Source organism: Pinus tabuliformis, chromosome 1_1, assembly GCF_031772625.1.
Source record: "Pinus tabuliformis cultivar Carrire ecotype Pingquan chromosome 1_1, CPIR1, whole genome shotgun sequence".
NCBI lineage: Eukaryota > Viridiplantae > Streptophyta > Pinopsida > Pinales > Pinaceae > Pinus > Pinus tabuliformis.
This window is the reverse complement of record NC_142297.1, coordinates 729,936,943-729,952,221: the sequence shown is the minus strand read 5'-3', so window position 1 is coordinate 729,952,221 and position 15,279 is coordinate 729,936,943. Positions and strand designations below refer to the sequence as shown.

General features: G+C 34.9%; 1 protein-coding gene across 1 annotated transcript in view; it reads right to left on the bottom strand.

Moving 5' to 3' along the window:
• LOC149215994 (cysteine-rich receptor-like protein kinase 15) overlaps positions 1-14,357 on the bottom strand; it is a 55,840-nt gene extending 41,483 nt beyond the window's left edge. The window contains exon 1 of the mRNA XM_089389795.1: positions 14,275-14,357. Coding sequence (XP_089245921.1) covers positions 14,275-14,357 — 83 coding nt within the window. The remainder of the gene's footprint in view (positions 1-14,274) is intronic.
• Positions 14,358-15,279: the final 922 nt, after the last annotated feature.

Below are 15,279 nucleotides of genomic sequence, written 5' to 3'. Positions count from 1 at the left end.
GTGGCACATGGACCGCTAATTTTGATGCCATGTGGTCTCCCTTGCATATTCAGTTCTAATGTGGTAGACATGAAAAGGATGATAACAGTGACACGTGGTGGGTTATGTTTGAATTAAGATAATGACATGGTAGTAAGTGATGTCATGGATTTTTTTGATGATGTGGCAACATGAGTACCGCAAAGCCTGATGACATGGAAAGATTATGACACATTAAAATTTGTGGTTGGATGTGGTGATGACAATGTAGTTTCATGACATGTGGCGACTGCCTACAAGTTGAGATGAGATGACCTGGAAGTAAAGATGAAGTGGCAATGACATGGCTTGACACATCATCAGGATAGCATTAACAAGTTGACATGGCACCACTAGGGACCATATGGCAAGTACAATTGATGATTTTTTATTTTTCAAATAGTCACAAATGTACGACACATGGCACGAATCATGGATCACCACATGGTATGATGACATCATGTTGACATCACCATATTGATGGTCATGGACCCCTAAGGAAATGGTCTCATGGCATGGTCAAATTTTAAAAGGGATAAGCTCTAGTGTCTTTGGTTCATGACCAATGTCACATGGTTGATAGTTATGGTCATATGGTTTTAAACTCTGGGATTATAGGTGTGAACAAAGGATAAGAGGGTCATATGGTTAAGTCTCCAATCAATTCCAATTCCAGCCCGTAAGTGTCCAGGTCCACATAGATGTGTATATATATAGATGATCATGATTCCATTAAACATAAATTCAAACAAAAATGAAGTTTGAGTTCTAAGGTTGGCTTGGATGGTTTAGTGTTCTCTGGTTTCTGTGGTAGTTTTTAATTTCTTCATGAGTTCATTTCATTGTCATTAAAATGTGACAATGAGCGATGACGTTTGGTTTGTATGCCACATGTCTCCATGATTGGCATAGTTCCTTTAAACACGTTGATCTTGGAAGGATTCATTACCAGTTGTAAACTTTGATAAGTTATGTTAAACCACAACCTTATTTTGTCAATAGTTACAAAGTTGAACTTGGGAAAAGTGACGTGGAAGTTGGATATGTTGATTGGTCTTGGGATTAGATTATGCACCCCTCCATTTTGAGTATAGTAATTTATGAATATAATTAATTTATATGGATGATACTTTAGGAAATGATGAGAAATTCAATTGGTCTTAGATTTGTATTGTGTAGTCGAGGTTGCAAGTTTGAATTTGATAGCTCATGAGGTCAAAAATTTTATTTTATTTTTCCTTGCAAATTTACATTTTGTCAAATAGTTAAGAGATCAAAAGAGTATATTTTGTAGAAGGATTGTCATGAAATAATTATTTTGTATAGCATGACCTAAAAGGGCCATTTTTGTCGAACATTTAAGTTTTTATATGGTTTTCTATGGTTTTTGTGGTCATGTTGAAGCCAAATTGAATTTTGAAAAAGGGGAGATGGGAAAATTTTTGTTGTGATCAATTGAAGGGTTATGAAGATTAATTTTTTATGTCATGAAGCCACATTATGTGCTTTGGAATCCTTGAACGGTTTATGAATAGGTTGCAATTTTATGAGCAAGTGTTATACAAATGTCTGAAATAGGCTCTAGAAAAGATGATGTGTGACCAGATTAATGAACAAGTTGTTACAAGCTGATGCGTAGTCCATGACAATGCTAAAATGAGTATGTTTATGGAAAGAAAATGATTTTGATGTTTGTGGACCTAATCTGAAAATTTTGAATCATGGTCCCCCGGTTTGTGAAGGAAGTAAGTGCCTCTATAAGAAGTTAGTTCCTCAGTCAGGTTATTACCTACATCATTAGAGGTTGGTGCCTAAATTGGGTTGTTGCCTACATAATTGGAGGTTTGTGCCTCAATCAAGTTGTTGCCTACAGCAAGTTGGTGCTAGCATCATTTTGAGTTTAGTGCATTAATTAAGTTGTGGCCTAAAGCAAGTCAATGCTTGCATTTTTAGGGGATGGATGCCTCCTTATGGTTGGTTTCCGTAAACATTGTAAATTGAATATTGAAGATAAAATGATTTGAGGTTTTCTCCCGCAAGGGTTTCCACATAAAATTTGGTCTTCTCATGTGTTTATATGATAATTTTACTTGATGCGCTATCTTATTTACTATTATTATGCATGTTGATACTATATATTCGGTTATTGGTGAAATGGTTTTGAATTTTTTAATTGCTTGTTGCACTAATTCACCCCCCACCACACCCCCCCCCCCCCCTCTTAGTGTAATATTTAGTCTAACAAGTGGTATCAACTCTTGAGAAATCAATGTAAGTAGATTATGGTTTGATTCCTTTTACTTGATAATTACTTGTGAGTTATGTTGGATTCTTTTACGTATTTATTATCTTATCCTTCATCAAGAAATTACCATATTATGTGTGTATGAAGATCACAAAAAAACACAAGACACAATATGTAGGCACTATGCCAGGGCAAAACCCCCCTCGAGGGGAAAATCTAGTCAAAAATTCTCTTCCTTCAATGGTATTATTTAAGACTCTCCAACCTAGACAAACACCAAGCCTTCCCTCCACACCAAGTCAGCCTTCTATATCTTCGACCCCTTTGCAGCAACATTTCTACCCTAGCAACATCGATTATGCAACAACTTATGATATCAAGAAACAATTGGCAACAACAACACTTGGAAGACTTCGATCTCCCAAAATAGGGCATGAAACAAAGAGAGAGTAGCTCCAAAACTTTGATTTCTTCCTCATCCTTAGACTTGACCCAACTCGCACTTCTTCAGCTTCCTTAGAGATATCGAACTTGCTTGAGATGAGATGCTCCAAATGAATTCCATCTCCTTGTATTTATAGGCTCCAAGTGAGGTCAAATTGGTGTCCTTAGGCTGACTTAATTTCCTTTAGGTCGACTTGGTGTGAAGGTTACAGAAATTACATTTGACTCAATAATAAACCTTTGTACATGATTGAAAATCCCAAGAAGGGTCTCTTTAAATGTACAATGACTTTTTTGACTCAGTATTAATCCTAGGAGTCCACAACGGGGACTTTGACTAAGATAATGATAACCCAAGCATAAAACCCATGCTTTAAAAAGTCATTGATACAATAATAAAAAAATATTTTATTTATTATTTTAACAAGTACATTTTATAGCCCCAAGAGTTAGCTCAACTGGTCAAATCAATGCCTCGCCAATCGGGAGGTCACAGGGTCAATTCCCGAAAGCTCTTGGGGTCAGGTCTAGATATAGGCCGAGGGGTGTGATCCCCTTCGGGGTCAATCTACCCAGTTCTTACCATGGACGTAGCGGCTACCCAGTGACCATGGGTATCCGTGAACCACACATGAAAAAAGAAAAAAAGAAAAAATTATGATGACTAAAATACATTAATGAAGACCAAACCTAGTTACATTTTCCAACACTACCTCTTAGCCAGGGAGGAATTCAAAGTATACAAATACAATGGAAGATCTCAAAATATATGAACAATGAAGAGTTTAGGCACCAAAATTCCATGCAATAGATTCCTGACTAGGGCAATCTATCCATCGGTCTCTCAACAGTTTAGGCACCATAATGCCACAAACTATATTCCTGACCAAGGAAATCTATCCAGGTGGGAATGAGGTGGACTCAAGCTTTCAGCCTCTCTAGGTACCATTAGTCTTAACTTTTTATCCACCAACCCAGGTACCTAGGTGTGTATCCATTGTCAGAGCTCTACGAACCACCCCACCCCCGCTACTTTGGGACCTAGAATTCAACAAAAATTGTTGGCTAGATGTCCTCCTAGACAATGCTTCACTCACAAAGCCTCAACAAATCTCTTCCAATCTCTTTTCATCAATACAATCAGTAATATTTACTAAACCAAGCATGCTTCTTAGATATTCAAACTTGTTATTAGGAAGAGACTTAATTAGTATGTCTGCTACCTGTTCATCTGTCGAGGCATACTCTAACTTCACGATTCCATCCTGCACCAAGTTCCTAATAAAATGGAACTAATTGTCAATATGCTTCGTTCTAGTATGAAACACAGGATCTTCAGACATCTTGATACAACCTTGATTGTCACAATTAATCACAGTATGGCCTAGAGACTTCTCAAACAAATGTGTTAGAAGCTTCCTTAACCAAACAACCTCCTTTCCGACTTCCCATGCAACCACATATTCTGCTTCAGCACTACTTAAAGCAACGAGATCTTGCTTCCTACTCATTCATGAGATCATAGAAACTCCAAAATAAAAGATCCTCTAGTAGTGCTCCTTCCATTGGTCTCACTACCACCCTAATCAGAATATGTATAACCAATTAGCTTGACTTCCTTACTATCATACTTTAGGCAGTGATGTATAATGCCGCAAAGATACCTCAATATGTGTTTGGAAACTATCCAGTGATCATAACTAAAACTGACTAAGAATGTTTACTGCAAATCATATATCTAGCCTAGTATTTACTAGATACATTAGGTAACCCACCAATTGACAATAGGAGGTAGGATCCACCAGACTAGAGTCAGATCCCCTCAACTTCTTGAGATTGGTGATCGTAGGAGTAGTCATCGGCTTCGAATCCATCATTCCGAATTTTTGCAACAACTTTATAATGTACTTTCCTTGCCCAAAATATATCTCCCCAAGTCTCTTCCGTACTTCTAGACCCAGGTAATAGTGCATCAGTCCTAGATCCTTCATTTCAAATTCAGTTGCCAACATCTTCTTGCATTATTGAATTTTTCACTCCACACCTATAATGAATAGATCATTCACATTTAGTAGAATAATGATGTGATCATTATTCACGACCTTGATGTAGATATTTGGATCAATAAAAATATTTACAAACCCATTTCTAAGTAGATATGCATCCACTCTTGCATACCATTCCCTAGGTATTTGCTTCAAACCATATAGGACCTTCTTGAGACAAAAAACATGAGAGTCCTTGTTATTAAATTCAAAACATTCGGGTTGTTTGATATCATTGGTCCCATTTAGAAATGTAGTCTTCACATCCATTTGATTGATATTCCAACCCATTGTAGCAACCAATGAAACCAAAGAGCTAAGGGTAGTGTACCTTTTTGTGGGTGCAAAGGTTTCTTCATAATCAATGCCTTCTTTCTAAGAGAAACCCCTTGCAAAGAATATTTATTTGTACTTGTCTATACTTCCATCAACAACATGTTTGATCTTATGGATCCATTTGGAGGTGACAACTAATTTTTCACTAGGTCTAGGAACGATTTCCCACGCTCGATTCTTCATAATGGATTGATATTCTTCCTGCACCACTTTCTTCCAAACCTCTTGAGGAACATCTTATTTGAATGTAGATGGTTCAACTTCAATTAAATTCGTCATTTATGCAGCATAACAAGAATATATCTTTGGTCTTTTACTTTCCCTAAAGGTTCCTTTCGTAGCTTCATGTCCTTCAACAACTTCTAATGTAGCTTTTAACCAATTTGGCCTTTGCCTTGTGGTTGGGATGACCATATATTGAGTAGGATCACTTGGTTCTTCTTCTTCTTCTTGATTTGTAGTAGGTTTTCATGATGATCTTCTTCTTCTTCAAATATTGGAACTTCTTCGTCATTATAATCAATAGGAATATCCTTTGATTTCTTGTAGGGTTTATTTTCATCGAATAAGACATCCCTTCTTACTTCGATATGTCTTCCTTCCTTAATGTAGATTCTATATGCTTTTGAGGAGAGATTATATCAAACAAATATTCCATTGATACTTGTAGAATCCAACTTCTTTCACTTGTCCTTTGGAACATGGATGTATGTTGGACTTTCAAAGATTAGGAGGTGATTCACACTTGGTTTCTTTCATGTGAAAAATTTTGCGGGTGTTACATTATTAATACTTCTATGAGGACTTCTATTTTGAGTGTACATGACTGTCATTACTGTTTCTCCCCATAAGAATTTTGGTAGGTCTTGATCAAGGAGCATTATTTGAATGCCTTCTTCAGTTGACCTATTCTTTCTTTCAGCCTCTCCATTTTGTTTGGGATAATAGGGAACAATGAGCTCCCTCTTAATTCCTTATTCCTTACAATATGAAATCAATTCCTTAGAAGTATATTCCCCACCATTGTGAGACCTTAGATTTTTTATCTTTCTTTCCATTAGGTTTTCTACTTCGAATCTAAACTCCTTCAACTTTTAAAATACTTCATCTTTTATTTTGACAAGGTAGAGCCATCTCTTTCTAGAATGGTCATCAATGAATGTTACATAGTAGATATGACCTCCAAGAGATTTTTCAGACATGGGCCCACACACATCAAAATGAATGAGGTATAATATCAATTTAACCTAGTTTCACTATTCGAAAATGGCTTTCTAGTATGCTTTCCCAAAGAGCATCCCTTGCACACACCTTCATGATCTAACTTCATATTGTGGATGCCATGAACCAATTGACAAAGAGTAGGGATGACCTTATAATGAAGATGACCATACCTTCTATGCCATAGCTCAATGGTATTGATCTCCATATGAACCAAAGATTGAGGAGGTGGTGTGAACTCTATAAAGGCTTCCTTCACGAACTCCAATAATCATAGCTTTTTCAATGCTAGAGTATTTTCCCCAAACCAATACTTTTCCATCAACAAAAGAAACTTTGTCCCCTTTATCTTCTAAACAATAAATACAAAGAAAATTCTTTTTCAAGCCTAGAAATTACAGAATGTTGTTGAAGTGTAGCTTTGATCCATTTTCTAGCTTCAACGATGTTGATCCCAGGCCTATAAAAACATAGCTTTTGTTGTCACCCAATTCCACTGCATGAGAATATTACTCCTTTGATAGTGTATGAAGTTGTTTTCTTTCTCCTGTCATGTCTTGATGCTCCAATATCAATGATCCATGGATTGTCCTCACTAAGAGAAGCTGTAAGAGCAACCAAGAACCCTTGACTTTTGACCTTATTGAATAAGTGGTAGATGACCTTCTTGATCCAAGTTCTAGAAATATTGATACCCATTCTTATGTAGTTCATCAAAGAGGGAGAATATGTGTTCATTCATATTGATCCAACAAAGTGATCTTCAACCTTTCCTGACCTTAGCTCTGAAACCATGTTGAGAAATCAATGCAAGTAGATTAGGATTTGATTCCTCTTTCTTGATAATTACTTGTGAGTTATGTTGGCTTCTTTTAATTTATTATCTTATATTTCATCAAGAAATTACCATATTATGTGTGTATGAAGATCACAAAAAAACACAAGGCGTAAGACGTAGGCACTATGCCAACGGAAAAACCCCCTCAAGGGGAAAAGCCAGTAAAAAATTCTCTTCTTTCAATAGTATTCTTTGAGACTCTTCAACCTAGACAAAGATCAAACCTTCCCTCCACACCAAGTCAACCTTCCAGATCTTCGCCCCGTTTGCAACAACACTTCTAACCCATCAACTTCCACTATGCAACAACTTACGACATCATGTAGCAACTAGAAGAACAACACTTGGAAGACTTTGATCTCCCAAACTAGGGCACGAAATAGAGAGAGAGTAGCTCCAAAACTTAGATTTCTTCATTATCCTTATACTTAACCCAACTCACACTTCCTTTAGACTTCTTTGACCCACTTCACACTTCTCCATCTTCCTTATAGATATTGAACTTGCCTGAGATGAGATGCTCCAAATGAATTCGATCTTCTTGTATTTATAGCCTCTGTGTGAGGTCTAATTAGTGTCCTTAGGCTGACTTGGTGTGGGGGTTACATAAAGTACATTTGACTCAATAATAAACCTTTTTAGATGATTGAGAAGCCTAAGAATGGTCTCTTTAAATGTACAATAACTCTATTGACTCAATATTAATCCTAGGAGTCCACAATGGGGACCTTTACTAATATAATGATGACCCAAGCATGAAACCCATGCTTTAATAAGTCATTGATACAATAATAATTAAAAAATACTTTATTTATTATTTTTCAATTACATTTTATGATGACTCAAATATGTTAATGAAGACCGAACCTAGTTACATTTTCCAACAAGAGCAAGGTTCCTTTAGGAGAACTTAACTATTGGAAGGTAGATCATGGCCAATAAAGGTAAGAGTGAGAAGAAGAAGTCTCAAAAGAGGAAGGACTGAAATTATCTGATAAATACATCATATCCCAAAGAAGACATCTTCTTCATGATCATGGATGTTGAAAATAGTTAGAAAGAGGAATTGGGTATTGCATATTGTTTCAATTGTGGAAATCAAGGTTATTTTACTTCTATTTTTCCATGTCATGTTACAAATAATGAAGATGTTGTTCCTCATCTAGTTGAGGATAACCTTCTAGAGGAAGAAGATGAAAGAAAAATTGAAGAAGAAAATTTAGAAAGAAAATCAATCACTAGTTTGAGGCTTCAATTAGAAAATGAAAGAAAAGATGAAGTTGTTTTTATGAATCAGCTAGAAAATCATGAACAAGAGCTTATGGTGTTGAGAAAGGTGATGTCACAAAAATCTATTAAAAATAATTTCTCTTTCGCTTCTAGAATAAATAAGAAGTCTCATAATTCTAAATAAAAATTAGAAGTAGTTAATGAAGAAGTATGAAAACCACAATCAAGAAAAAGCAATCGTGATTTGGACTTAAGACCATGGACTTGGACATTGAAATGACATCTCTACATTGCTTTTGGGTCCAACAAATAAATTAAGTGATATTTGTATCAACCATTAGGCATAGAAGTATTTTTAAATGTGAATGAAATAGTGAAACTCAAATTTGATATTGTTTAAAAGAAATCAAAACTTCAAATTTCATTTGGTGTGTATATATATATAGGATGTAAAAGTAGACCATGAAAGTTACAACATCTAGCTTTAATACCAATTTGTGAAACATAAAGTGAATGGATTAGAGAATATATGAAACTATACAAAACTACTTTGAAAACCAACAAGTATAAGGGAAAAGAGAAAAAATTGAGTTTGATAAATTAGAATGAGGAAACATTAAAACATTCCACTGTAGGAAAATTAGAATATTTAGCTTTGACATCAATTTATGAAGATAAATTGAACCGAAAAATAAAAAATAACATATAAATTTATTTTTGTACTAAAAATATATATGCAAAATTATAACAAAACAAACTTATGTCACAAAATATAACTCAGAAAAGAATAAATAAAAATATATAAAAATCTCATCTTATCCAAACATCATATAAGAGTGTTATCATAACATAAATATGAACACAAATACTTAATACTTATATTATGAAATAAAATATAATAAAAAATGATGGGATGACTCAAAACTTCAACACTTCTTCTCTGGAGCTAATTCCTTGAAAGTTCAAAGATGCACTTTCCAAATCCCTTCTAATTAATTCAACATTTACTATTTAGACTCCTCGTGAAGACTTCATTCATCTATTTTCACTATTAATCTACCCTCCCTGTGATTTAATCTATTTTCACTATTAATCTATCATCACTCATCATCTGCGTTTTGTTGAGTGGTCTCTCCAAACCAGTGTCCTTGACGGCCCTCCGTGTTGATGCCGGGGCGGTGGCCAATGAGCATTGCCGTCAGAATCGATTGTCTTGTTTTCTGACTTATTATCACCATGGACTTCGACATTCGAATGACATGTATACGCGGTTTGGTCCACAATTTTTTACGATGGAAAACCCATCACAATCTATCCGTAAATATTGTAATTTCCTTTATTGTGAGACAGGTTGTATTTGTATATTTCTAGATAATTCCAAGGGAGATTGAATGGTAGAGATTCATTTAATCGATCGTTATCTTTATTTTTAATCTGGTTTAAGTTTAAATTTATATGAAAATTAACTACCTCAATAATTTACTTATTTAAATTTCATAGAGCAGTAACTTTTAGTAAATATGTTTATTTCACTGAATATAAAAAATGTGTAAAGTTGCTAATTTTTCACAATTAAATTTGAAATTTCAAGTATTTAAGTTAAATATTGATAAAAAATCTTATTTACTTAAGTAAATTTGATAAATTTAAAAATATTTATATGAATGTAATTAAATATATTCCATAATATATGAAATATTTATATGGATATAATTGCTTATATTCATAACTTTTTCATAGATGAAAAAGCAGAAAATTGCCTTAATACATAGTCTTGTTTAATGTTTAACATTATTTTTTTAGGTTTGATGCAAAGAATCATTCATCATTAACAATTTAGTACAATGTCCAAAAATATTAAAGGTAAATTTCTTGATTTTATTGACCATCACACAGTTGTTCAAATGCAACCCTCCATAAAAACCCTTGCCTAGAGTTTCTTTCACGGATTGATGTAGATGGACATTTCCCAATGATTTGATTTATATAACTACCTTAGTAATTAATTAATGTAATATAGTGAATTGATGATGTTAATTATCATCAAGTTTTTGAGATTATAATTAGTTTATAGAAACTTAAAAGAGGTAAAGATTACATAAATTCTTTTAAAACCTTATTTCTAGGTTAAAAAAAGAGTCTTTCAAGATTACCATATTATATCATAACAAATATTTTTAAATTGAATTCTAATTTGGGTTTAGGATAGGTGTTTTAGTTCAAATGTAATGATATTTTTAGCCAAGACCTAGTCTCTTATGTCATCTTAGCATGAATAGTTAGTGATTAAGGCTAGACTTGGAAGCAATTTTGGGGAATCTCTTGTCATTCACGTTGTTTATTTTTTTCATGTAGATTTAAGACCTAACCATGAATTTGTAGCTTTTATGAGGAGGATAAAATAAGGTGCATTGTTTTGAGTAGTAATATTATAAATTATAAAATTACTTTTCTCTTTCTTATCCTTCTCCAAAAAAATTTAGAGACATTTCATCACCAAGCTTCACATGGTATAAGATAAAAAGAATGATAAAAGTATGAAATATGAATATTTTTCTATCAAATGTCTAAAGGTTTGCTACTTTATAATTTTTTTCAAGCTCCCTCCATTTATTTCAATACTATAATTCCAATTGAGCTTAGGAGGAATATGGATTCCAAAATATTTAAATGAAATATATTTATTATTGATTATCAATTTTATATGTAAATATTTCATATAAATATAAACATTGATTATAAAGAAACACAAACATTTTTATTGTCATGTAGAAAAGATAAAAGAATATATATATATATATATATATATATATATATATATATATATATATATATATATATATATATATTTCTTATATAAACTGTGGAGAAGATCTATGTAAAAATATGTATAGCTCTAAACTTTTTGAGTTTCTAAAGGATACAAGCATAGTTTTATTACAAGTCTTGTTGTTTAGGAGGCTCCTAAATGGAGATTGAAAAAAGAAACTATTGTTATACCAATATACTATATTCATGTAAAAAAAAATTTTAGACAAATGATATTTTTTTATTAAATTCATTGAAATATGTTTAAAATAGATAGAGTTAAAAATATATATAATAATGTTTTTACTTGATCAAATTTAAGGTTTAAAATCAGAGTTGTCATTCTATTCTATCCATTCATTCAATTGATTACTTTGATTGAGTTAATAAACATTTATATTTTTTATACTCTTAGTTGAGCAACCAATCTTAAGAGGATCTTCAAAATAAGTAGTTGTACAATATTGTTTGTACCATCTCCTAAACCAACCTTAAATAGGATTTTATGTGTACCATTAAGGAAAATAGCACGGCCAACTCCTCTTTTTGGGGAGATTACCTTGACTTCCATTGTCAAAGTACCCCCAAGCCCCTGTTTTGTTAATTTTAGCATGGGACAAGTATCTCATTACAAGGGTTTGCATCCCGAATTTTAAATATGAAAAAATAGATTTAACGTGAGAAGCACATTGGATGAGAAGGATATCCATGTTCTCAAATATCCTTGCATTTCTAGCTAACCAAATGTCCCATGAAGTTATTGAAGGTAGGCATTTCAACAATTTGCTCTAGATTTTGCACCAACGTGTAAGAAATTCTTCGACATATTACCCTTCGCATTAGTTTTTTATCCTTATATAGAGAATATATTATAAAAAATAAACATGGAAATTGTTTCTTCATAATATATTAATTGATTTTCCAAAGGACAATTTTTCATTCGTGATTTTTTTCCTTCTAATCTCATGACATCCTCAAGTAGATGAATTAAAACATCTATGCCACATTTATTTTTTCTTGATCGTCCTACAATCTTCTTTCTTTTCCCTCCACGCCCAAACTATCATATCAATTGGAAGAGATAAAAGTTCTTTTTTCATGGGGATTTGGTACCCGATATTGGTCTAATACTTTTGTTATACCTTTCCCTAAACTAGGAATCTAGTAGTCAACCTTAACATCAAGAGTCCCACTCAGATGCTAAAAAAACTCAACCACGGACCTCAAAATGATTTATAGTGTGGCCCTAGGACATATTCCTATGTAGGCCCTATGTTGTGGTTTAACCATGGAATCCACTATAGTACGTTGGAGATACCTTATAATGGTAATACCATTGTTACTCGAATCATCCTACAAGTTTCCATTTCAGACACTATTTTTACACATGCATCAGTTATCTTGCTTACAGAAAAAATAAATACTATGGCCAATCGTGGGATGTGCAAAACGTTAAGGAGTGTTTTAATCATTTCATCCATGAGTTCCAACTTAACTTTTGCTTGTCCTATGATTATATTTTTTAAGTCATCTCCTAGGAAAACATCACCACCATCATACATTTCCTATTCATGTTGGGATGGGATCCCTGGGGTCAATTTTTGTTAGTTAAGTCAATTTTTGTAATAGTTTTTGTTAAAGAATGTAAAGTTTCCGCAAAATGTGGAAGTGGAGCGTGAAGCTAAGAAAGAGTCAAAGGGGCATTAGTCCCTTGTATGGGTAGCTGATAGGATGGTTTTGAGACCCACCCATGGTCTGCAAGCCATGGTATTGTAATGAAAAGGCTATATATAGTTGAGGCATAGCGAGTCGAGTCTAAAGAGATAATTTTTGGTAGATAACCATTGTAAGGGAAAGGTGCTAAGGCAAGAACGGTATATTTCCTGTACTTAGGCAAAAGGGGAAGGCTCCTATAGCTGAGTGCGTGGAGACCTTGGCAAGTCTGTAGCTGAGTGTGTGAGCCCCTCTAGCTGGGTGCACAGAGAGAAGAAGTCTGTATCTGAACATTTGCATCTTAATAAAGACTGTTTTGAGCTGAATCTGTGCATTTGTGCCTTGTTTATTGTTTCAGTTAAGTTTGTATATCTCTGTGATCTATTATGACTTATGTGAATTAATGCTTGTTTATTACGCGGAAGTAGTGGATATGTATCTTTTATGCATATTAATAACAATTTAATACCTTCACGAAGCATTGGAAGCTGTTGGAATAGATTTACAATAGTTGATCAATTAGAAGAGTTAGGGTTGCATGAAGGTAGATCTGAGCCTTAAGATCCTTAGGAATACCATCACACAGGCCTCTGGATACAGAAACTTGGTTCTAGCATCCCCCAATACTGGAGAATGTAGCCTACGCTACGTAGGTTATTTCCGAAAGGGCTAGTAGTTAGGGTTTTGTTGGTTGGCACGAATAACTCTAAACCCGGGTCAGGCCCCATCAAGCCAACAAATGGTTATGTTGCCGATACCGGGATCTATCTGAGGAATGTGTGATGTCGAATAAGTGGTTCCCTACTAAGAAATAAATTGAGAAGTGGCTCGATTGGAGGGAACGCGCGTTTGCATCTCAAGAGAAAAGAAATCTGCGGTTATCCAAGGAACAATGGTTGAATAGATACCTATACTCAGACGAAACCGAAGACTTCTTTGTTTCTTCCCTTATGAACTGGATGAGTGGTTGTTTAGATTAGCGGACAGTCAGGGTACATGGAGACTTGACAGCCCTATTGTGTAGACTCCAGAGGTAGTGAGGCGTTTGGAAGCATCAGAAAAAAACATCGCGCGGGCTGTTGATAATTGGATTGATTGTACCATAGGAGGATTTTTCACTGAGCTTGTGATTGATATATCCATCAGTTATAGTGAAGCAGAGCGCAAGCTATTCAAGGGACCGCAAGATAAGTAATTAAAATCTCTGAAAACTTGGATTAAGATGTTGTTGTGCGAAAAATGGGTTATGCCATTACCTTGATGTTTGGGACTACGTGAAGCAGGAAACCCTTCAGAAGGAATGGAGAATCAGGCTCTGAATGTAGTTCGCTATTGAGATCCTCTTCAAGCGACGACGAAGGAACTATTCTGAGTACACCATGAAGTGCCCTGCAGTTGGTAAGTCAGGGTATCTCGCAGATACTTCATCCATCCACTCCGCCTCTAGCTCCACCTCCATCGCATAAACCTACACCATCACCTCCATGTCCACCTCCACCTCCACCATTCAACATGGAAAACGCAGTGAAGATGACAATCTTCAAGGGGGTAGGGAGCGAAGACCCTGAGCAATTCTCGTTTGTTGCAAATGGTGTGTGGACAGCCCAACAGATCACTTATGATAATTTAAAGAAAGTGCAGTTGGTCACGACACTGCAAGATAGAGCGACTACTTGGTATATCAAGCACTGTCAAGATCACCCTGTCGCGAAATTGGCAGATACTCAACGAGCATTTAACAATGAGTTTAAGAATCCTAAGTCTCAGGCACGGTCTGTTACAAAGTCTAAGGAGATACAACAAGTGGTAAATGAATCCTCGTGGGATTTCAATCAGAGGCTAAAATTCCTGATCCAACAGGATAATATGAACATCAAAAACGAACAACACAAAGATTGGTACATTGCTTCGTTTTTGCCTCACCTCAGATTACCATTATTCCAGTAGAAGATATCAATGCAAGCAGAAGCTGTGGAGATTGCAATGAGGTTGGAAGCCTCACTAATACAAGATACAAACATTGGAGTACAATAGATTCACTCACAGCTGGCAAGTCTACACCTGGAGTTGTAGAGCCTCAAGAAGGGAAAGGAAGCACAACTTGAAGTTCACGTAGAAGTTTGGTGCTTGAAATGCAAGGGTCACGGCCACGACAAGGACCATTGTCCGTTTATCAGAATTATCTTATTGGCGGAGGCCTTGTCCCCCTGAAGCCAAAACATACCATTGGGCCGAGTGTAAGAGCAATGCCATGGTGAGCTATCTGTCAGGTTAAAGGAAAACATGCGATAGACAATTTTCATCTACTACAGAAGTTTGTACAGACCCCTCACTAGTTGTTTTGCAATTTCTACAAGTCTGTTGTTCATGATGAGTGCCAT